Below are 23,662 nucleotides of genomic sequence, written 5' to 3'. Positions count from 1 at the left end.
GGGAGGAGCGAACGGCTCAGCAAAGAGAATAGGAAGATGCTCGGGGAGCGTTGTGATTGACTAGTTCCAGTTGGCTCTGGGTGAGATTAGCTGCACGGCGTTGCGACGCCGTCCTCTGTGTATCGCGTACGTACATGATTCTGGATCTCTTCATTAAGCAGTTTCAGCTGCGGGCGGCCGCGTGCTGTTTCCTCACGAAGTACGCCATCGCCGGTGATTCCATGTGGTATTAACTCCGGCCTCCAGTGAAAAACTCTCAACGCAGCCAAGATTTCTTTAAACTTTTGATATTTCCAGATGTTTCAACTGGATGAATTGTAAAACTGGCGGACATGTAAACGCATCAATATTGATGTACAAAGTCCATGCACTTGCCATTGTTAATGTTTATAGCGTATTGTTTGCTCTGTGTGTGGGTTTTATTGCTCAAATGACAGCGCCCCCTCTTTACCTGGCATACTAACTACACCTTTTTCAGTGTTTCAATGCACCACATTTTCAAAACGTTACTGGTTAAAACCAATGCCTCTCTGAAATGAAAATGCAAAAGCGATGCAGGAGTGGTGACCAACGTAACTCCAGTTTTTCTCGGAACTCCTGAAAAACCAAGGTTTTTTTTTTCTCCAAACAGTGTATTTGCGACTTCATTGACTGTAATTTGCTTCATTATCAACACCGACTTTAACCATGATTTGTTCTCAAACCGTTTCTAACCAATAAGCCTAATTAAGTTATTGAATTAGTCCATTTCCACTAATTCCGCTACAAATAAAGTGTGTAGTGATCTTTAGAAACATCAACACGGAGTAGCGATGGCATCGAAAGCCTTCCCTCGTCTTCTTTAATCCCTCTTTTTCTCTTTGCTTTCTCTGTACATTGTTTCTCGTCTGAAATGAGCGTTTGTGCTTTGTACCTCTTTCTCTGCTGCCCCCCTTTCTTTTTGAGCATGTCCTGCCCCTCCCACCTCCCTTATTTATGTGGCAGAGGAACAGCTGTCTCGTGCGGGGCGTAAGGCCGGCCAGGCCGGCCGGCTGCAGGCTCCGCGGAGCCCTGAACACTGAGCTCATTGTCCCACGCACACATGCACACACACACACACACACACACTCCTCTCTCAGTCGCGCACAAGCCACACGGTCACATCCATTCACATCTATTTAAAAGCGAGTCGGCAGCTGAGCCCACATCGGCCGGCGTTTCCATTGAAGTGTATCAGTGTGAATTGTGACATTTAGAGTTTAGAAAAGCCGAAAGCGGCCGGGGCGACCTGCGAAGCTCTCCCTCCAGCAGCTCCCTCTCAGAAGGCTTCCCTCGTGACTTATCGTGGTTTTTCTGGTTGTAGAACACCCCAAGGGCTCGGGGACCAAATTCTCCGACTTTCCGTCACTCTTTTCTCTGTATCCTCCAGTGGAAGGAAAGTTACTCGCATCATTTTTAAGTGTTTGCTTTAAATTCCTCTCAACAGTGACTCATCCGGTCTTCTACAGTTTATTGTGACATCTTCTTTTAGTTTCCTTCAGCAGGCGTGTAAACATGATTAACTGTGTTGATATTTTTTTTTCTCCTTTTAAATGTTTAAATGCTTTATGACTCCGAGCTTCTACATCACTGCAATTTGTGGCTCATTTCCACCGCCTCGACTGAGAAGTCTTAATTTCTTTCTCATTTTCTCTCTCATTTGCGGCTTGCTTCCCTCAAAGCATTTCTTTCCTTCTCGCAGCTTCTCCGCAAGTGACTCTTTTCAAACACCCCTCCGATTTACTCTCTGGCTTCCTTTCTCCCTCTTCTGCTTTCACGTTTTGCATCTCTAGGTACTTTTTAAGACAAAATTAAAATCATCACAAGCTTTTATTTCCTACTCTCTCCTGGGAAACACACACACGGTTGAGGGGTTGTTACATAACCGGGTTTAAAGCGAGTGCTGACAGGTAAAAAGTGGACGGCTATGGCAAATGTGTCAATATAAAGAAGCTCTTTTTTTAGGATGAGTTGCTCATAATGACACCTGTGACCATCACTCCCTGAAAGCTTTTCTCCCGCAGTTAAAACTAGTTACCGAGTCTGAAGTGTTGCTACTTTTAGAGCCGATTTTAGAGCTTTTCACCAGAAACTCTGCTGGTCTGTACTGAATTCATGGAGAGGATTCGGATGAGACGCTAACCAGAAACCAAAACCAATCCTGCTTGTCTTCAGGCTCATACATACTTACGTATATGAGATGACTTCCACTGTCAGGTCATGATCTGAATCGGCCTGTGGTTGCGTGACTGAGCCAGCCCGACCTGAACCCTTCTCACCGTACATCAGAACATCAAAGAGTTTAAGCCGCAGCCTGAGATATTGCTCGTGGACCTGATTATACCCCGGATAACCCTTCACAAACGTTAACACTGCGATCCAAATCCAGAATGTTTAGTGATGTGGAAGTGCAAATAAAACAGTCGTTGTTTGTGGAGGAGACAGACTGCCTTGGTGTAACAGTGTGGTCATCCTCCGGAGTTCAGAAAACAATAAGGGAAGCCTGCCAGCTTATTACCACCCACCGGCACAGCTTTAATTAAAAGGACGAAGTGAGACAGTGTTTTTTTTTTTTTTTTGGCTGCTCCTGTCTGGGGTTGCCACAGCAGATCATGTGATCGGCATGTTTGATTTGGCACAGGTTGCGCGCCAGATGCCTTTTCTAGCTCAACTGGAGCTCGGGGACCCATCGGCTGTGGGATTCGAAGCAGCACGGTTTCTTTTTCTTTTTTTCCCCCTATGACAACTTGTCTGCTGTAGCCGCTAAAGTTCTGCAGAAGCCAACTGGTTCGATATGAAAGCTCCAACAGGAACCTGTCGGGCTCTGGCACCAGCCATGAACGAGCGTCCGGTTCGGTCTCGTTTGAAAGCGGTAGAAGAGTCTCTCCTCGTCTTCTAATCTGTCTTCTTTGTGGTCCATTTCTTGGAGAATCAACCTGTCTTTCTTTTCGCATCATTTTGCAGTCCTCCTCATCATCCTGTCCTCTCTCTGTACAATCTGTGAGAGCGAGAGATGAAGCAGCGAGCGCAGGCGGCGGGGCGGTGGTGGATAATGTGTGCAAATTTGCCAGGGAGCATCCTGTTCTCTGTAACAAGTACACAGTGCTCTTCTGTCTGTTCTTCTCTCCAGTGCGCTTGTTCTTCCAAAAAACCCATTGAAGCCTTCATCCTCCTTGAATTGCTCCCCGTCGCCCTCACCCGTCCATCCATCTATTCACCCGTCCTGACAGTGGTGTCGTACCGAGAAGCCGTGAATAATTTATCAGGCGGAGTCGTTCCGCTTTGCCCCCGCTCCTCACTTTTGGCTTTGGCACACAGCTCAAGAACATTTGGCAAAGTACTCGCAACCCGCCCACACGATCACCGCTTGATCCAGTAACCTGCTCAACTATATCGATCGTCTATCATCACTGGACAAAGCTGCAGTCCATAATGTTCTCCACTTAAACAGAGATTTTCAATCAGCGTTGACGACTTTGGGCAGATTTGCTTGACTGTATTCTTCAGGCTTGAGCAAAGCCATCCACTTTGCAAACCAAAGCATGGCTTTCATCTTCGAGTGACAAAGAATTTTAACTAACAACAAGCTGGAGAATGGCTGACTAATACTAATAACTGTCTGCAAAGCCAAGTTCATTCCAAACAAACCCTTTAAATCCATAACTGGGGATTGTTTCAGATTTAAAGTATCGGGCTGGAGTGGGTATCGTCGAGACATGGTTCGAAACTTTAGAATCCGATTCGATACATAGTGATTTATCGTCCCAATATAAAGCCTCTAAATTGATTTAATAGACTACTGAGCGTCACTATATTGGTCACACAGTCTCAATTGATTTGATTAATTGTTGTGTTTTAATATAAAAGCTCAAAAAAATTTGCAAGACTTGTCATTAAGTTCTCTCTATGACAAGACGAAACACAACAAAAAAAACCCTGAAATACTCACTCTGAAAGATTATAATCCCCGTTTAAGACCTCATTTCTTTCATCTTTTGTGGCTTTTTGAAGTTCATCAAACGCCAACATCTTAAAATGCCATTTTCGTGTAGTAGTTTGTCGATAACTTGCAATTTGTAAAACTATTTCTGTTTTTGAAACCTCTCTCTTCGCTCTTTCTCATCAAACTATTGTGAACATGACTTGCTGAAACTGTGAGCTTATGAAAAACAGTGTACTTTCACTTGATTTGTTTTACATGTGTAGTGAGTTTACTGGAGGACGACGCTCCAAGTGTCTGACAGCTCTGTTTGCCCTGAACAGGTAATGGCAGCTCTTATCTCGTTACTTTAACGTCATATTTTTCATTTAGCCTTGTCGACACCCAGAGTTATTAGTTTATGTTCGATTGGTGAGTATATAAATTAGCATTTACGTCGTGGAAGCAGTGGCAAAAGTGGCTCCCATTGATTTCTTCCTTAAGTACAGTATTCTTCTATGTGGTCCACCATTCACTATTCAGCGTGCGGGCACGGCCCGGGGAGTGAATCAGTCCAGTGTCGCTCGGAAAACCTGAAGTGAAAATGACCAAAAGGCTCCAGTTTGATTTTGAGTCGGTGAATCGCACTACTGTTTGAGAGAAGGGAAATATAACCTTTAATCATCCCAACAGTCATCCAACTATTTAGACTCGAGCACATTACCAAATAAAAAGTTTTTATTTCATCTTGTGAATTGATTTCATTTTTCCACCACAGTGAAAACCGACCAACGTTTCATGACAAATGGACTTCTGTTGAAAGCGGCAGCTCCCGGCTACGGCCCGGACTCGGATATTTTATAGTTTTATGACTGGAGTCTTTATGGAGTTCAGTCAGCTGGTGTGTCGGCAAAAGATGAGAAGAGGTCACAAGTGAAGAGGGGAGACCGGTTAGTCAAATCTTATTTAATAAATCTGTGTACACCCTGGGTGACTGAGAGTCCTCACCCAGATCTGAAAATGAGCCGTTTCAACCAGGATAAAATCCGTCCAGCGAGTTTATGGATTTGCTTCACCCCTGGTTAAGACATCACACCCATGGAAACTCAGAAAGCAGGAGCGAGCCACCGCAGAGCGGCTCCTCCTGCAACGTGCACGAGCTGCAAATCTGCCAAAAGCCCAAGGTAGCAGGTCACCTTTGTTTCCAGACATCTCATATGTGGCTCCAGACGTCTTCAGCCCTCGCTGCTCTTCCTCTTCACTCCGTAAACCAAATACTTCTTTACATCGTTCATACAAGCGCACAAACAAGAATCTGAATTTTTAGCTTAATGCTGTTTGCAGGCAATATAAATGCAGAGTGTACAGTATTTGCAGAGATTTTCTTGTCTTCCAGACAGAGGTGCAGATAAATTCATGACGCAAAAGAGACACGGGCTTCTTTATAGACAGAACTGCAGCACATCTTATCAGTGTTTATGTAGTACTGAAATACATGCATCACTTGGAAATACGACTCTGATGATGAAAATCATACAAATAGCGCCAAACCCTCTGTATCCTGACATCTCTCATTTCTGATCCTCTTCAAATCTGCACACGAGACTGGAAAAATCATGACGGACTCCTGGATGACACCCAGCTGTCACATTCCGCGAGGGAGCCCCCTCGCCGGCTGATGTAAAATGGACAGAGGGTGTGTGTCATAATTTACAGGAATGGTCCGAGCCGTTTCACGTGGCAGACGGACGGCGGGCGCTCATCATTCCTTGCCTCCATAATAGCCCCGCTGCCGGTCTCTGACATTGACAAACACACACATACACACACCCTCCCGTGAGCGTAGATTCTAATCTCCATCTCTATTTGTTTTATGGAAACTAATTTGTACACTGTTGTCAAGAGTTATTTTCGCTTTCCTGGACTCGGAGCTTCCAGGGAAATTTGACGATCTTCGAACTCTGCGACTGTTGACGATCTGTTTCACGTCCTGCGATTGTTTCCACTTACTTTCCACGCCGCGCCGCTATCATTTAGCTTTTTGTTTTCATCCGTGTCTCCCCCCTCAGGTGTACCAGGGTCTGGACATCATCACCAACAAGGTGACGGCCGAGGAGTCGGCCCAGTGCAGACATCACATGATCGGCTTCGTGGACCCGCTGGTCAGCAGCTACACCGTGGTGGACTTCAGGAACAAAGCCCTGGCGCTGATATCCTTAAAACCCTAAAAAAAAAAAAAAAAAAAGGTTTGAGCCGATGTGCCTTTTACTAATTGCTCTGGAGGTGCACACCTGTGAGCGGAGGATCCGCCGTGTCCTCGTTTTGTCAGCGCGCCTCGCTGCAGATGTTGCTCTGAAAAAAAATCTAGAGAGGGACAGATCACAAGAGATGATATTTATAGAAGGGGTTGTGTCTCTGTCTGAGGCACACACACACACACACACACAGACGGACTCTGGGCAGTCACACCCTCCCGCAGACACCGGCCGTCACACAGATGCGGAGAGAGGAGGCGATAACTAGAGAAGGTATTAATAGATCACGATGACACACACTCACACACCAGCTCCCCCCCCCCCCCCCCCCCCCCCCCCCCCCCCCCCCCTCTCTCTCGCTCTCTCTCCTCACTCTCTCACCAGTGCGGCGCGGGGATGCAGTATCTCCAAGAATAGGCTCAGTGCGGCGTGAGCCTGCTGGTGGGAAGAGGGGGGAATGGGAAGAGCTGAATACAGATTAGTGGGGGGAAAAGAAGCCGCATGCAGGATTTTTAATTTTTTTTTTTTTTTTGAGCGGAGACAGAGTTGGGAGGCCTGTGCTGAGCGTTGAAGAAAGGCGCCGGACGGCCTTGATGTTCAAAGACCTAATGATGCATCATGATCAGCCATGAATTTTTCACTCAGCGCGCCGTTAACTTAAACTCCCTCCCTCTGCGACTCCCTTTCTGGAGACGCTCTCCTCGCTTGCCTCTCGCCCTCCAGCCTCTCCTTCCTCGCACAGACGCAGAGCTGTATCCGAGCGGCGGCGGCTGATGTGCCTTTATCTCGTTTGAGTGCTTATTTAATTATCTCAGAGTAAGGAAGGTGGGCGACCGAGCGGAGGGAGGGGAAAGGTGCAGGATGAGAGAGAATGCGACAGAGAGGGAGCGAGCGAGGTGTGGCACACGGTGGCATTTGCTGTTTCACTGCTCACACTGTGAGAGAGGAGTGTTTTGAAGAAAACCCTCAATAAAATTACAGTTCAGTAGTTTGCACAGAACTTCATATTTCTGGAATATATGCAGTGCGGCAAGGAAAAGACCTGCTGGTTTGAGTGACACTAGACTACAAGTGTGCAGGTTTTCTCCCTGACTGCATGGGTCTGTGCTGCGTGCGCCAGTCCCCCTCACGCCATTAAAGACATAATTGTTTGGGTTGAAATGCCTCTCAGCGTCTCTGACCAATGCTCTGGCTCAAGAGCTGGAATCGGTCCCTCGGCGCCGCGCTGAGTCGGACCAGTCAAATGCAAGGAATTAATTTCCCCCAAGGCAGAAGGAATGGTGGACGGTCGCGCTCCATTTCTGAGAGTCCGCTGAGCCGGGAGGAAACTTGTGGTTTCATTAAACGATGATGACTCCATTACCTTCGCCACGGTGTCAAGAAGACGCGTCGTCCGCTGAGGGTGGGCGGACGCGCAAGATCTCCGTGCAGCTCTCAGCACGGCACAGCGTGTGACTGGCTGGAGCGGCATTAATCCCGTTTATCAAATATTCTGCTTTTTAAGGACCACATGCTGAGTTAATGCATGAAGTCATGATCTGCAGCGTGTTTCTGCAGATGAATTCTTGTTTAATTTCTCCTGCAAAATCCAATAAAACACCTGTTTGTCTGCTGGATCTCGACTGAAACATTTGGCTCTTTTCAGCAGTTCAATATGCTTCTTCTGCATCAATAGTTTGAGGCTTTTTGTCTGATTGAATTAGAAATAGCTGGAGATATTTCCCTGTGATTAGATCTTGAATGGGCTCGCTACAGGCCATTATAGAACGCTTTTAATTGTGGCGCGATCGTCGATAAGGCATCGCCCAGCGATCGCTCATGCGAGCCTCCTCCTTAACACGGCCTCACATCGACGACATGCACCGCCGCAACAAGCTGCCCATCATCGTGGGGGGAACCAACTACTACATCGAGTCTCTGCTGTGGAGGGTCCTGGTGGATACACAAGTAAGAGCAACTCGAACACACGGTGCTCTGAATCTCATGATTTTATCGGTCGTGCCACGGCACACTCAACTTTCATCGCCTAAAGATATTTCAATATGAAAAATTCTGTGTTAATAAAACTGCCCGAGGGAACTTTTTGTCTTAATTTGTTACATTACAGACTCATTCTGGGAAAAAAAAACATTAATATGTTAAAAATCCCCTGCAGACATGTGTTCAGGCAAAAAAAAAAAAGACAATGATGGCTTCTTAGTGGAGTTTTGTTACGTAAAATATTTAAAAAATGGATGTGAAAGCAGGTTTAAGCTTCATCGAGGGGGAAATTTAAAGAAAAGTGTGTTTTTCCAGCAGGAAAACGAGCAGCCGGACAACGGAGATCAACACAGCAAGCTGGAGCTGGAGAAGCTGGGAGGAGCGGAGTTACACAAACGCCTGGAGAAGGTGGATCCAGCAATGGCGGCCATGCTGCATCCCAACGACAAGCGCAAGCTGGCCAGGTGGGAAGTGGGACGGACACCGTTCTCTAGGCTCCGCTGAACGCATGTCAGACGACAATCAGAGATTTCATTGTAAAATACTAAAATTATTGGGCTCAGAGTAAAAGAAAAATGAATGATCAGCCCATAGATAGAAGACGGAAAACTGTAGAAATGTCTTGAGTGTCACGAAAGCCAATTATCCTATTTTAAGCCCCATTGAATGCATTATATTATGGGTTGTGTTAACTTATGTCATTCAGGGCTGTCATGGTTTTTTTTGAGATCTTTAATGACTCATGCGTCATCTCCGTCTGACATGTAACACACACACACACACACACACACACACACACACACACACACACACACACACACACACACACACACACACACACACACACGCACACGCTCTCACACAGCTGATGAGTCGTTCTCCGGTCTCTTTGTGCGAACAGGTTAGGTTGCCCCGTTCTTTAAGTTGACAGGAGATGACAGGAATCATCTTTTCCTCATAACCTCCGAGTGCAGCCGGGCGTGACTAAAGAGCCTGCTTTGGTTTTAAATCTCCGTCCCCCGGCGGAGCGGCGAGCTCGGTGTGAATGTAACAGGCTCCGCGTCGTCCTGCTGAGAGAAGAGAAAAAAGATTTCATAGGCTTGTTGCTTTTTGTTGTGAAGATTTTTCACCTTCTCTGCTGGTAGATAAAGCGTAGAGAGGAGGATGCTGTCATTACCGCGGGATTCAGTGGAAATGTTTATTCACTTGTGTGAGATATTTATGGTGTTTCGGTTTGGTTTACAGAAAGGTTAATTATAAATTTCTGGAGAACGCTGAAAGTTGTGGTCGCCTGTCTTGCAGGAGTCTCCAGATCCATCAAGAGACGGGCGTCCCCCACAGCCGCTGGCTGGAGCAGCAGCGGGGGCAGGAGGGGGGCGGCGGGCTGGGAGGGCCGCTCAGATACTCCAAGCCCTGCATCTTCTGGCTGCACGCTGACATGAAAAGTAAGGAGTGGGGATGACTAAAGAAACAAGAAATTGCAGCCTCAGATGACTTGAAACACAATCATTTGATGTATTTTTGTGTTTTTCTCTCAGCTCTGGACGAGCGGCTGGACAGTCGAGTCGATGACATGTTGTCCGCAGGATTGATAGACGAGCTGAAAGATTTCCACGTCCGGTACAATCAGCAGAAAATCAAAGATGACAGGTAAGAAAATTAAAAAGACATCCTTCCTGCTCAGTAAACGCAGCCATCTGTTAATCTTTTTGTCTTTTTTGTTTGTTCTCCTCGCTGTTTTTGACTCCTAACTGTGGATTTAGTGTGCTCATCTCTTCAACATGCTGCCTATGCTACCCGTTATGCAACACGTCCGCGTGGAAAGTGCTTTGATTTGCTGTCCTCATGCAGCGATCACTGCAGAGGTGTGTTAACCCAGCTTGTCCTCGGCTCTCAGACCCTCCACGTCTCGGGCCTGAGCTGACCTGCACCCAGGTGACCCCAGGCGAGGTAATTCCTCAGACCTGGCACGGCTTCTGCTTTATGTAATTGCTGCAGTTTTTCTTAAACAGCCATGGGACGAGACGTCTCCTATCAGAGCCGGGTCATGCCGGCATGGCTTAACTCCTCAGCGCCCTTTCTCAGCCCCGTCTTTAGAAACTTTGCGTGCTGCTCCGGTCTTTATCCTGGTTTCTATAAGGTCCTTTTATAGTTTTACCTCTTGTAAACCTTCTCACTATGCTTTTTTGCATTCATTCTCTGGAGCCTCTCTTTGTTTTTTCTACTAAGAACCGGCAGTTTTGAGCTTGTCTCAAAGAGAATTGATATCATTAACCTTTTCTTCTGATTGAAGTTGAACAAGTTATGTTTTTTTTTCTTGCCTGACTGATTCATAAAGGTGGTGAATGTTTATCTGCGCCACAGGCAGACGTACAGCACGAGCACATCTATACAAGACAGAGCATTTGCAGTTATGTCCATTTATTTATTTAGTCAGTTTGATCTGGCTTCCTTCCTCTTCAGCGTGCCGTCTTTCACTCAGTCCGGTCATGCTTACATTTGCTGAATGTAAACTGCTCTTACGTGGAGACGGATCTCTGTCCCGATTTGCCCCTTGAAGTGTCCCATGTTTACGTTCCTCCGAGAGAAAATCTAATTTCTGCTCCCCTTCCGTCTTTTTTCCGCTCAGTGTCTTATATGTGACCTGAACTGCTCTTAAATTCATCAATATGTCACCACTTTAACTGCGTTATCAGAACTTACAGCAACCGGAAAAAGAACTCATTGCAATTGGTCCAAATCTGATAAATTGGACTTCGATGCTTCTTTTTTCATTTCTCTTCATACTTCTGAGCAATAAGCTCTGCGTCTGTGCAACACATCACTTCCTTATCCTCTCATCTGAGTGGACGTTGAAGACGTTCCGTCTGGACCTTGATTTAGGTCCTCTCCTCCCCGCACAGCGAACTCGGCCAAACAGCCATCCAGTTATTTATTTTTCCTTCCCGGTCCGACAGGTCACTGCGTTCTGTCTTTTTCCCAGAGGCCCGCAGGCCAATTTAAGATCCATCCCACACTGCAGTGAGCTCAGCTCAGAGGGGACTGATTCTTCCTCAGGATGTCCAGTGATTATTAATAATTGCCAAGATAATCCCACATTAGCAACGCCAGGGGAGTCGGGCGATCTGTACTTATTGCCTCGACACCTTGGGGGTTTTAACAGACATCGCAGTGGCCCTGGAACAAAGTGCATACTTTGTGTGGTGTCGTCTGAGGAGAGGAGGGTTCAAAGATTATCAAGGTCAATCATCTTAATAGACTTTTTGCACAATTACCAGTTGCCGTGTTGATATTTTCTCAACAACAGCCGCATGACCTGGAAGTGCTGATACGTCTGATAGGTGAACATCGTTTATGGATTCCGATCCTTGAGAGGTTCCCAGCACAGCCACACACACACACTCGCACTCAAACCTTCAGGGTAATCCAGAGACTCTAATCTACACACAAGGTGGGATTAAACCCGAGTACCTGGAAAGAGAACAAAAAAAACCCTCCAGACTCCACAAAGAAAGACCCTTCAAGACCAGAATCGAACCAGATTCCGGCTGCGATGTTGGAGAGCTAACCACCACTCCACCGCGCCGCCTCACAAACCACAACCAGCACCACCTGCGGTTGTGTTGCAGCAGCCATCTCCGTTACTTTCCAGGCGGCCGCCGTTGATGTTAATCCTCTAAAGCTGCCATCCCTGAAATGCAAAATGTTGGAGGACTCAAAGTGGCTTTGCGGGGATTGTGTCATCTCCGACATGATTTGTCAGATCCATTCATCCGGCGTGAGGAACGATCCCACCAGAAATTGCCACAGATGCCTGCAGTCTGTGTGTCAGAACCACAATAAAGCTGTAGGACGGGCTGCCGGAGAGAGAGGCAAGGAAACTTCAGAAAACCAGAGAAACTGCTTTTTCTGTTTCGACCATATTAGTAAAATTGTGACGTTCAGGTAAAGATGTGTGACGGAAGTCATCGTGAGTGGCGTTTCCACTCATGAGCAGGCATCACAGAGTGTTATTTTTACCTGGAGTACCGAGGAGGACTTTCTTTGGCGGGAAACAAACTTCCCATTATCTCCACTGTGGCATTTTTTTAGATTTTGCTACCTACTCACCATATGGCACGATACGAGAGGGAGACGCATTAAATTCTAATACGACTGTTGTATTATTCACTTTACCAGCAGAGGTTGGTGGATTTCTTTCATTCATTCCACATCTTGGGTTGAATATTTTCGTGTTATCGGTTAAAAACATTGGAATTTAAAGATTCTATCGCCAATGCCCGATCAGTTATCCAAAAAAATAGCTGTGGCATGTTGTGCATGCGGCGTGTGGAAACATGCGTGTGAGCTTTATTCAATGCATGAGCACTGCAGGTGTCGATATTGCTTATGCATGTGCGTGTGTGTGTGTGTGTGTGAGAGAGAAATGGGGTGTGGCTGCAGGGAGTTGATGCATTGGTGGACCGGTGCCCAGGAAGCTGCTGGTTCCTTTCTCTCATCCCTCCTTTCTCTCATCACCCCATCCCACCTCGCCGACCAACCAGCCTCCTCCTTTCCATCCTCACCCCACAACCCCCCCCCCCCACCCCCTCTTTCTGTCTGCACCCCCACCCCGCCCCCACCTCTTCCACTATTGCCCTCTCAGCAATCTGATCATCCTTGCACTTTACTCCCCCCCCCACCCCACCCCCACCCCGTCTCTCCGTCTCTTTCACCCTCGTGTCTCCATCTCCGACTGGGCTGCTGTGGCCAGACATCAAGGTCAAATCTCCCCCCCCCCCCTTCCTCTCTCTTTCTTTTCTTCCCTCCATTGACTCTACATTTCCTGCGCTCCGTGGCTATTCTCAAATTTCTGTCTCGGCCCGTCTGGCCACATTTGTTTTCGTTATTTCCTCTTCTTGTTTCGCTTACAAGCACATAAATTAGGCATCCAAAAACAGTCATGGTTGTTGTGGCCGTAACGCTCGTTCTGCATTGTTTGACAAAGAGAATAAAACCAAGCCTGCAGTCAGAAAGCAGTTTTTTTTTTTCTTTTGAATTATATTGATTTTTTTTTTCTTTCTGTGTGTGGTGACCTACACATTATTAGCCCACACAGGCATTGTGTTTCTGCAGTTTGATTTTCTAAAAATGTCCGCTCACCTGCCGGTAACAGGACGGAAAACACGAGACCTCACACAAACTGTCCTTCTGTTCTCAAACCCCTCGGCCGTCTGACCAGATCATTGGATCTACCGGCCGTCATCGATGATGGAGATATTGGCTACATGTGGTTCAGTGTCTCGTCGCCCATGTTGAGCTATTCTCCCAGAGTGCTCGGACTGATTTTTTTTTGTTTGGGGAAGGAAAAGGTGAAATGAGTCACCGGCGGCTGTCTATAAATGTCACGCTGGAAAGAGAAACTTTTTTCTATATTGATGGATGCCGTTTCCTCTCCCCTCCGCCCGGCGCAGTCAGGACTATCAGCACGGGATTTTCCAGTCCATTGGCTTCAAGGAGTTTCACGACTACCTGACTGCTCCTGAGAGCTGCGGCCAGCCGGAGAAGGACGCGCTGCGAAACAAAGGTCAGGTCATGAAAGTCGCCGAGCTGGTGGTTGATTATTCTCTCTCTCTCTTTCACTCACTCTCTCTCATTTCTGCTTAATTTATACGCACTTCCTTCTAACTCCCTCTAGGCGTAGAAGCCTTGAAGATCGCCACGAGGCGTTACGCTCGCAAACAGAATAAATGGGTCCGTAACCGCTTCCTTAAACGTGAGTACCCTTCTCTCGGTGTGCGCGTTTGTCCTAAACAGCCTAGTTCCTAAGCAATCAGCACTCTCTTTAACAAGATGAGATTCATGCGCTCCATTAGACGCACAATAAGCTCCTCGGCTACAGTATTGTGTTGCGGGGCTCGGAGGTGGAGTGTCTTGTCTCTCTCTTTAGGCCGCTTTTGTTAATTCATGAATCATATTAACAGATTTTTCAAAAAAGTCTGTATTTTAAAGGACTGGTTCAGCAAGAATAACTGTAGTTTTCCATCATGGAGCATGTGTTTGTCTGCCGTGTTCGTCACTGCAGCGTCAGGGATGTTGTTTCAGGGTTTATCCCCTGTGCACACCAGCAACAAAGACCCACATAATACCTGTTTTTTTTTTTCTTCTTTCGTCCATCATTGAACTCCCTCCTGTGTCCAAATACATATAAATGAGCTGTGGTGTTTGGTTACCTGCCAGCGTCGTGACAGAGCCAAGTCGTCAGCCGTGCCGCCCGCAGTCAAAACCCACTTGTGCCTGGCAGGTGGCGATTTTCTCACCCTTATTGCCACCCATGAGTAGTCAGGTGTGTTTTAAAACATACCGAAAAGGCCGAGTGTGTGTGCTTCAGTGCCCAAAACGCCGAGACCCGGCCGGTCGTCTCCGTCCCACCGGCCGCTTGCCCTGCAGTAACCCAGCCTCCTAATCCTGTTAGGCCCAAGTGGCTTAAGGCTACGGCAGGCCGTAAACCTCAATACCCGTCTTTCTGACCGCCTGCCTTCCCGCTGCACGCACCATATGGCCTCCGTCACATGTGCGTCGTCTGTTTGTGTTGCTTTTACATATGCAGTGATCTGTCTGTAGTTGCCCGGGTTCGTTGCACGTTTTTGGGGATGACTGCATTACTTTCCCTGAAGAATCAGCCTATAGCAACAGATGAGTTGTACTCTATAAAGTGTATAGGCAATATTTAAAGAGCTGATATCCAAGCCCAGCACCTCCGATAGGCTCAGTATAACCAGCGCAAGTGCCTGCAGCTGGGAGTCCATTTTACTGATCTTGTAGTAGTTTAAAAGTGAATAAAAGTTGACTTACATTCACCTGTAATCCCGGCACATGCCAATTTCTGAAGGAAACATTGCTATTGTTTCCTGATGCATCATGGGTAAAATTTACCAGGTGGAAAATCCAGGACCAAAGTGAAAAAAGAACATGTTTCTCTTCAGTTTTGTTGAACCTGATCTTCGTCAGCGTGTATTTTAGTCAACATTCACCTTGTATTTTTACATTGTCAAAGTCAGTGTGCCAAAAAATGCAAGGCTGGAATGAAATACTGTGTAAATATGTAACCTCTGCTGGTTGTTATGAGATCCAAAGCACTGAAAGGACCAGATCATTGGTGAGGAATGTGATCTGGAACGCAGAGAATTCTCGACGTTGATTTCATAACAAACATCATGAGCAGCGTTATGATTGGTTTACGCTGTGTGTTTGGTAAATACACCTTCTTAGTAATCGGATCTTTCAGTTTAATCGGGCTGTTTTGTTTTTTTTTCTGAGAATCTGTCTTAATCTTGATGATGGATTAAAATGATGAAATGTTATTGAAATGTGAGAAAACGGTCCGGATTTTTTTAACGGTGACAAAAGGATTGTCGTTCTTCTTTGTTGGTATAATTGAGTTTGACGGAGGACGTTTGCTCTTTGAATCTTCTGGTCCTGAATGGCGTTCCTGTAACCTTAGAGTTTGCTGTTTAACCTCTCTCATTCTCTCCTGCCTCCTCACCATTGACTCCTCCGTCCTGCTGAGACTGCTGACCTCTTTTTTTTATTTTTTCCTCCCCCCCTCCTGTCTGAGCTTCACACACACACTCACACAGATGCCAGCAGGCCTCAGCTGAGCGGGCTAATCTCCCGAAGCGTTACAGAGCTGCTGGGAATTTGCCCCCGACCAACACAAGCCCGGGCGGCGGGGTCGGCGGGGTCCGCCGGCCCGGGCGACCGGCGGCCTGATGTGAAGCGACAGGCAGAGAAGCGCAGTCAAGCCGGAGACGGTGCGGCGGGGCGGGAGACGCCGGAAAGTGAGCCGAGCGTCGACGCGGCGTGTAAATATACGGAAAGAGGCAGCGACGCACGCCCCGGAGGCGCAGGTTTAACCCACTTTTACGGTTGTGCACTGTAAAGCATTTAGCGGCGGCGCTCTGAGAGAGCAGGTGGGCGTTCAGCTTCTTAAATACTCCTCGACAGGAGCAGTCGTTCTCTTGACGTGCTCAACTTCGGAGGATTTAAACCTCGGGTCAGCCGGCTTCACGGAAATCCAACTCGATTTAACCTAAACTGAATCTGCGGCTTGTTTCTTTTTGTGTCGCTGCGGTTTCATGTTCAATCATTCGCGTTGAGGCGTTCTTTTCTATCGCCGACTGTTTCTGTAGCGAGTCCCCCAAAGACGCCGGCGCACACACTCCACCTGTAACCAGGATACGCAGGTGTATTCTGACCGAGGCCCCGTGAGTGTTAAGTAACAGGGGTATTGGTGTCTTCTGCTCCCAGGAGTGAGAGAGCGAGCAGAGGATGGATGGAGGCTGAGAGAGAGGTGGGGGGGGGCGGCACATGGAGAGCTGGGTGCACAGAGAGCGAAGGTAATCCGATCCAGCCGGGGCAACAGGTGTGGGGTGAGTTTACACTCGCCGTCTTCCAGCGAGTCCGAAGCCTCCGCGCGCGCACACACATGCATACAAATGCGGCCCTCTGCCGCGGCGACAAAGCCCAAGCCGGTGTTGTTGTCGCTACAGCGACCTCTCGGTGACCTCCTGTAGGTAGAGAGAGAGAGAGAGAGTGCGGAGGACGGCGGGGAAAGTCACCGAGGGTTCAAGAGAGACGGCGGAGTTCACAAGTTTCCATACGCTCACGACTTTAAACAGCAGAACGCAGTCTGAATTATTACTCCATGTTTGTGATCCACTCCTTCGGAATTGAGTTTCAATTCAGTTTCATTCATCTCTGTTTTGCGTAAGTAAAAAAAAGTATGTCAGATCTTAGCTAAAGTAACTCTGAAATACTTTTGATTTCAATTTCATTGAAACGCATTGCTCAACAGAAACAGGAAATTGTGGCATCCTGCTGATTATATTGGAGACTGTTGCACCATAAGTAGCCACAACAGTCACTGTCAGCTGTTTTCAGAAGTGCTCCGTTCACATATCTGCTTCCTCACCTCCAGATTTAACTGACTGATAAAGTTTTTCGCCCATTCTTTACTTTATCTAACTTAAGAGCGAGGCGCTGGACCACATCCAGGCCGAGATTAGACCGGAGTCTGGGAAGATCAGGTCCATCACAGCGCACTGACATTGACTGATTTATCTCAAAAGGAGAAAAATTTAGAAGCTTATTGCCACACAGGGAGAACATGCGGATTTATTACGCCACCCGCCTCCTTTCAGCTCCGCTTCTGGCCCCAAACAAACCCTCACGCAAACATCTCAGTGCTGCTTCTGGCTGCACGGTATATTTTTAGAGCTTTTCTTATCTGGAACAGCTGTCCGCCAGCTAGCAGAGTGGCGAGAGTGAACCCAAACACCAGCGTCGGGGGGGCTGCAAAAAAAACAAAACAAAAGGACGTCTAAGTGCTCGACGCTCCCTAAGTGGCCTTGCAGTGTCGGATGTGGCGTCGGCTCGTTACTCAGAGCGGCCGAGGTCACGTGATGCAGCGTGTCATGTGATTCCTCGCCCGCACCGCGTCGGCGATGTAACGGAGATAGCGGACAAAGAAACTGATCAAGTGGAGACCAAATATAGCCAGGATGTAGAAGAAGAAAAAAACACCGAAGCACTTGACCTCTCTAGGAGTTTGTTTCGTAAACAACAGGTAAACAAAATGAGTCAACAAGTGACGAGGAGCCCGGAAAGAGGAAGGAGGCTGTGGAGAGAACAGGGGCAGCTGCCTCGGTTCCAAAGTGGACGGCAGCCAAAAGGAGCACAGCTGGGCCGGGGGGGACGCCACCAGCAAGCTTTTATAGCAGCACACACACACACGCACGCGCACACACACATCCTCTCTTGGTAAACAAGAGGACAGCAAATGACTTCTGGCCCGCCTTGTTGCAACAGGTGGACTACTGTTTCAACACACGCACCGACACTCGGCGCTGGCAGGCAGCTGCCCGGCGACAGATTACGCTCCCTCTTGTTGGCAGAGCTGCCTCCCCCGAGTGCCTGAAAGCAAACGCCCGCAGTATGAGTTTCGGAGCTCATGTGTGGCGCCCGCCGCCACCGCCGCCCCGCTTCTTTGTCCCATCAGCATTTCTTATCAACTCCTCTTTCAGAACGCGGCGGATTAGCAGAGTTAGATTTCACCAGATCCTGAACGAGAGCGACGATGAAGAAGGGGAGGAGAAGCAGCCATCCAGCATCTGGCAGGAGTCCAGACTCCGGTTCCAGTTTTTATTTACCAACACCACGCTCGCTCCGCTCTGCGGGAGGCCGGCCGCTTGTTGAATTGGATGAAAGACAAAAAAAGGAAAGTAGGGAAATGGATGGACAACAGGAGGGCGGCGGATGGCGACTGGTGGGCTTGTAAAGCTTTTATCAGACCAGCTGAAAGAGAGACCGCCAACTGTGCATCTGGCACAGGTATGCCAGGTGGTGCCCGCCACCTGCCTGCCATTGTGCTGCGAACACAAAAGACTCTCCGTCTGACTCCGAGACACATTCAGGATGTGACTGAAATGTGAAGCTTTGATTAGCAGTAAGTACAGTTGAAGCCCAGTCGCTGCCGAGCTGTTTAAACACGCAGGTCATTAACATTAAAGTCCAGTCAAAAATGCTATAAAATTTCCTTTGAACCAATTTGTACTGGAAAGAAGTGACTTGTCTGGTGACACACAAACATGGGAGCATTAAAAGTTCTTGCGGTGCACAGCATGTACCATCAGAGCAGGTCTGTGCATAGAATATTGCTGAGCTCTTGGGTGTGGCCGTGTGCATGCTCTCTCTCATACACACACACACACACACACACACACACACACACACACTCACGTGGTTTTCTGGCAGAGTCGGTTCAGTTAGCCGTATAGCCGACCAGACGCACAGCCACTCCGTGTTCCTCTGCAATATTAAACAGGGGGAACAGCGGTTCCCAGCAGAGTTTGCAACTGGAGTCGACAGGGCGTCTGCTGCCCTCATATCCACGGTTCAGAGTGTGTGAAAAGGATTAAGCCATAATTGAGTTGCCTAACAGTACCTTACAGGTTAATGAGATTCATTTACGCGAGTGTGACTTTGGCACATCGAGTTTGTAGGCGGCTGATTTCAACCGACGCCGGTTTTTGAATGGTATTTGACTTAAGTGGAGAACGTTACCGACGGATCGTCCGCCGCTGTCCGGTCGACGCAGTGGCGACGTTTCTGTCTGGGACGTACAGCGTTTCATTCACAGAAGTACTGTCCGCCATCTGTGCAAACATACGTGGAATGGTGATAAAAATAAGTGTTTGTGTTCCCATTTTGAGACTGTCGTTAAGTGTTAAACCCTGGCTGAGAATCAACGGTGCTTTAACAAGTAGCTGAAGTGGTTGGAGTTGTCGGCCGCTGTCGTCGTGGTCGATCTACTCAAACGGCTGGATGATGATTAGATATGACTTTGCACATGTTATAAGTCACTTTCTCTACTGGTCGCCCTCCTCTGCATTTGCTCCATGTGTGTCGGCGCAGGGCGGAGGATCGTGATGCACTCAGACAGACAGACGGCGGCGGGGGGGGAGGCGGGCGGGGGACGGGCCGAGCGGAGTCTGGTGCTGCTGTTTAGTGCTGAGGCCTGGCCTGCAGACTGCTGACTGATGCAAAATAGAAACACGGGGGTGTAACAGTTAGAGAGAGAGAGAGAGAGTGAGTGAAAGCCAAAGCAAGACTGATGGCGAGAGGAAGAGAGATGGCGCACAGGAGAGAAGGGTGGGAGGAAGAGGAGGGAGAGACATTATCGAGCCAGTGTGAGTCAGCAGGTTGACGGAGCCTCAGGGTGCGGCTCCAGCACATCACGGCCGGCGTGCATTCCCCAGTTTACGCTGGTCCCGCTCAGCCTTTCTGAATGTCTGGCTAAACCCTCTGAAGTCACTTATTTAGGTGCAGCATTAATTAATTCTTCTCCTTTTTTTTCATCTCCATGAGTGTAAGATTAGCTTTTTTTATATTAAATAAAGGCGTTGTCGTGATTGCATCTTGGTGTTGGTGGGCGGCAGATCTAAAGGTGGTCGTCTGGGGCACTTCGCCCGTCCAATAAAAATAAATCACCAAGACAGAGTCCAATATCAGCCTTGAAGAGCTTTCATTATGTTTATTGGCAGGCCGCGTTGGCCTTGTAAAATGCAAAATGTGTGCTAACTGTGTGCTTGACCTCTGCTTGCGTGTGTGTGTGTGTGTGTGTGTGTGTGCAGGACCGGGAGACAACATCCCAGCGGTGTACGGTCTGGATGTGACGGATGTGTCGAGGTGGGAGGAGACGGTGCTGAACCCTGCACTGCAGATACTGGACAGCCTCAGTAAGGTGGGGCCCTGAATAGACCCCAGTGACTGCTGCAAGGAGGGGAATCTCCCTTTTGTTGTCTGCTTTTTTTTTTTCTTTCTTCAGCCTGTATCTGTTCAAAATGAGCTTTTATTTTCACCGCATCACGATCTCCATTCGCTTTATTCTTTAATTCGCCGTCTGTGTTCTAAGATCTCATAAACTCCGCTGCGCGGACGAACCGCTCGCCACATACAGAGCTGCATTGTTTTCACGCCGAGCCCGGCGCAGGCGGCACACGGCCTGCCTCGTGTGTGATTCTCGGCGGCGCCGAGGCTTTCCGGCGTCACTGATGTGACATGTTACACGACAGTGTCGAGTCCGGCCGCGGCGGCCAGCCTTGATTCAGCTGTGTTAACGACGGATCACACCAACACAACTTTCTTCCGTTAATTCTCTCCTGCTTGTTTTGTTTCAAGCTAGTTTCTCTAAATACTTCCTTTTTTTTTTTTTTTTTTTGATTATTCTCACTCGCAGTTTTCTTTCATCTTTAATTCTGTTTGAACTAAGTCTGTCCTCACACACCCTACTGAAACCTGTGCGTTTTCTCCTCGCTAGGGTGAAGAGCCGGCTACTGCACCAGTCGTGGTTCAGGAGACGCAGCAGAGGAACAAACGGAGCCACAACATGTGTGATCTGTGTGACAAAGTCATCATCGGCGACCTGGAGTGGCGAGGTGAGGCAGTGCCTCACAAGCAATATGGCGCTTTTTGAAAATGAGATAAATCCATCATTGTCTTTATCTGCCCCTGCAGCTCACCTAAACTCCAAGAAGCATCAATATCACGTGAAGAAAAGGCGCAGATCAGACTCGGCGTGCGATCAGTCTCACAGCAGCGGCGCCGCTGCAGGAGAGCCGTTCTCAGAAGACCCCGGAGCGCCTGTTGCCCCGGGCTGCAGTCAGAGCTCTCAGGACTCCTCCACAGACTCGACCACGACTCACAAGGAAGTCCCTGTGGCCCTCTGACGCCGGGCCGCGCTCAGTGGGACTCCCCTCCTGCTCTCTGTGGATTTCTGTGCGTTGATGCTTGAAGCACTTTACTTTGGAATGTGGACTTTAAAGTGTAAATGTGAAGTTTTCTAACCTGGAAAAAAAAAAGAAAATAATCACATCCATCATTTTACAGTTTTGCTGCCTAAAAATATAATTTATTGTTTAAAACAGAAGTTTATTTTTTTATACTTTTACACAGTGTGCTTTAACTGAAGTGTTCTTTTTTTATAATGTGAAGCAATTTTGAAGCTATAGAACAATCAAATTTCCTGGAACTACATCAGTTAAAGACAAAAATAATAATAAAAAAAAATCATCTTAAAAGTGAATGTGAGACGTTTTCTTATGTGATCAGTGATGGCTTCATCTTGCTCTGTCTGAGCTCGCCCAGCGGTTTACTGTGCTTTGTTTGCCTGCTGCCACCTTGTTTTATTGCCCTGAATTACAGCTCTCAGGGACTTTGTTTGATAATGACTGGCCACCTGATTTATGCCGTTGTCTTTCAGCCGGGGCTTAGCTGAGCTCATTTCTGGCCCTGCTCGTTGTGTAAACCTCCAGTTCAAAGTGTGTGTGTGTGTGTGTGTGTGTGTGTGTGTGTTCACACCAGTGATTGCACGGCTTTGTTCTCAAAGCACCCCTTTTCAGACCAAGGTGTGCCTGTCCGCCCGCTTTAAAGCCGCTTACACAATATCTGGCGCGGCTCCAAAGGCATCTTCAAGACGCTCCCTTTCCATCTTCTCACCTGCCGCTCTTTCTTGGAGATCACACACCTCTCGCACATTCCCGGTTTGCCGCTCCGTCATCTCTTTCTTCCTTTATGTTTTCAACCTTGGAAACTATTCTTTCACGCACCTTGGGTTCACAGGCTCCCAGCACTTGACCTCATCAACATGACTAAAAATATTCCCCAGCTATATAATAGCTGGAAGTGTGTGCGTGTGTCCCACATTCCCTCTTTCTGAACTGGGTCAGTCCTCAAGCTTACTGGGGGCTTACCGTACTGTAGTATGGGAGTCTCGCTGATAGCAAAGGTCACCGTGCAACTGGTGTCTCTGTTTTGCAAACCTTCTCTCTCCCTACTCGTGTTTTTCTTTCTTAATCACGTCTTTAATTGCACAGAATCCAAACAATTGAGTTCTCTTTGAAAGATCGTGATAATCAGCCACCTGATACACTTTCAAAATGTCTCGCGTTCTCCGTGGCGACTGCGCTATGTGTTGGTATGTTCTTATCTGGAGAGCCTCAGCCAGTCTGGCTCGGCGCCTCCAGGCACTGCTGAATCACGCCGCGCTTCAAGGAAGCGGGCCTGCGCGATTCCCTGACTTTAAAGCCCCTTGAATCCCGCACAAGTGTAGGAGTGGGACCGCGTCCACGGTCACGGGGCTAATTAGTGCTTTGCGCACGGAGACGCAGAGGATCATCTACGGACACGCGTGCACGTATACGTGCACTCGCTCAGTGAGTTCATTAGCTGGCGGCAGCCAGCGCGAAGGATCGACGCACCAAACAGGCTTTGAAATCGAAAACCTGCAGCCGCCCCCCTCCCACACACACACACACACACACATACACTCAAAAGTCCTTTCATACTGGGGCTCTTTTTGCATTGAGGTCTTGATTTGATGACTGTGCGTGTGTGTGTGTTTGTATGTATAGCTGCATCAGTCAGCGAGCCGCACAATAATTCACCCAGTTTCAGTGTTCTCTCTCTCTCTCTCTCTCCCCCAGCCCTGTAACCTCTCAGTAGCTGTGTATGTTCACAGAGCACACACTGTCCTATACGTGAGGCCCAGCACTGGGGGAACTGCAGGCTGACTTATGTAACACATGCTGCAGTCTATAGATGCTCGCTGTCTGGCCTGTTTGCCGTGGAGCTTCAGAGTGTGGTGCTGGCTTCATAGCGCATGTGCTGTGCATCAACGCTTTGTTTTCTGTGTCCTTAACTGTGGCTTTTGTGTGATGATGGAAGACAAAAGACTCCACGAAACGACCTTTGACTTTTTACATCACATTTTGTGTGTTTTTGTTTATCTTTCCCCCTTTTCTCCTCCAAATTGAAGCACATTTTATCATGAGTGTGAGCAGTGTGATGGATGAATAAAACTTGTTCAGTTTAGTGATACAAGAATTGTAATTTATCAGCATATTGTATATCTGATGATATTAACATTTTTTTTTTTTATGTTCATGCATTT

General features: G+C 47.8%; 1 protein-coding gene across 2 annotated transcripts in view; it reads left to right on the top strand.

Moving 5' to 3' along the window:
- The window catches only part of trit1 (tRNA isopentenyltransferase 1), a 29,762-nt gene extending 6,870 nt beyond the window's left edge, over window positions 1-22,892 (top strand). Inside the window, exons 2-11 of one of the 2 annotated variants that reach the window (XM_030119918.1) lie at window positions 6,007-6,147; window positions 8,041-8,139; window positions 8,488-8,636; window positions 9,475-9,617; window positions 9,711-9,822; window positions 13,626-13,738; window positions 13,850-13,927; window positions 20,346-20,455; window positions 21,032-21,149; window positions 21,229-22,892. In XM_030119918.1, coding sequence (XP_029975778.1) covers window positions 6,007-6,147; window positions 8,041-8,139; window positions 8,488-8,636; window positions 9,475-9,617; window positions 9,711-9,822; window positions 13,626-13,738; window positions 13,850-13,927; window positions 20,346-20,455; window positions 21,032-21,149; window positions 21,229-21,440 — 1,275 coding nt within the window. In that variant the 3' untranslated portion in view covers window positions 21,441-22,892. Of the gene's footprint in view, window positions 1-6,006; window positions 6,148-8,040; window positions 8,140-8,487; window positions 8,637-9,474; window positions 9,618-9,710; window positions 9,823-13,625; window positions 13,739-13,849; window positions 13,928-20,345; window positions 20,456-21,031; window positions 21,150-21,228 lie in introns of those variants that run through there. The other variant, XM_030119919.1, reaches the window with a different exon arrangement.
- Window positions 22,893-23,662: the final 770 nt, after the last annotated feature.

This window comes from Salarias fasciatus, chromosome 22, assembly GCF_902148845.1.
Source record: "Salarias fasciatus chromosome 22, fSalaFa1.1, whole genome shotgun sequence".
Lineage (NCBI taxonomy): Eukaryota > Metazoa > Chordata > Actinopteri > Blenniiformes > Blenniidae > Salarias > Salarias fasciatus.
Note: the sequence above shows the minus strand (reverse complement) of the source record. Positions and strands in the feature narration are given on the sequence as shown.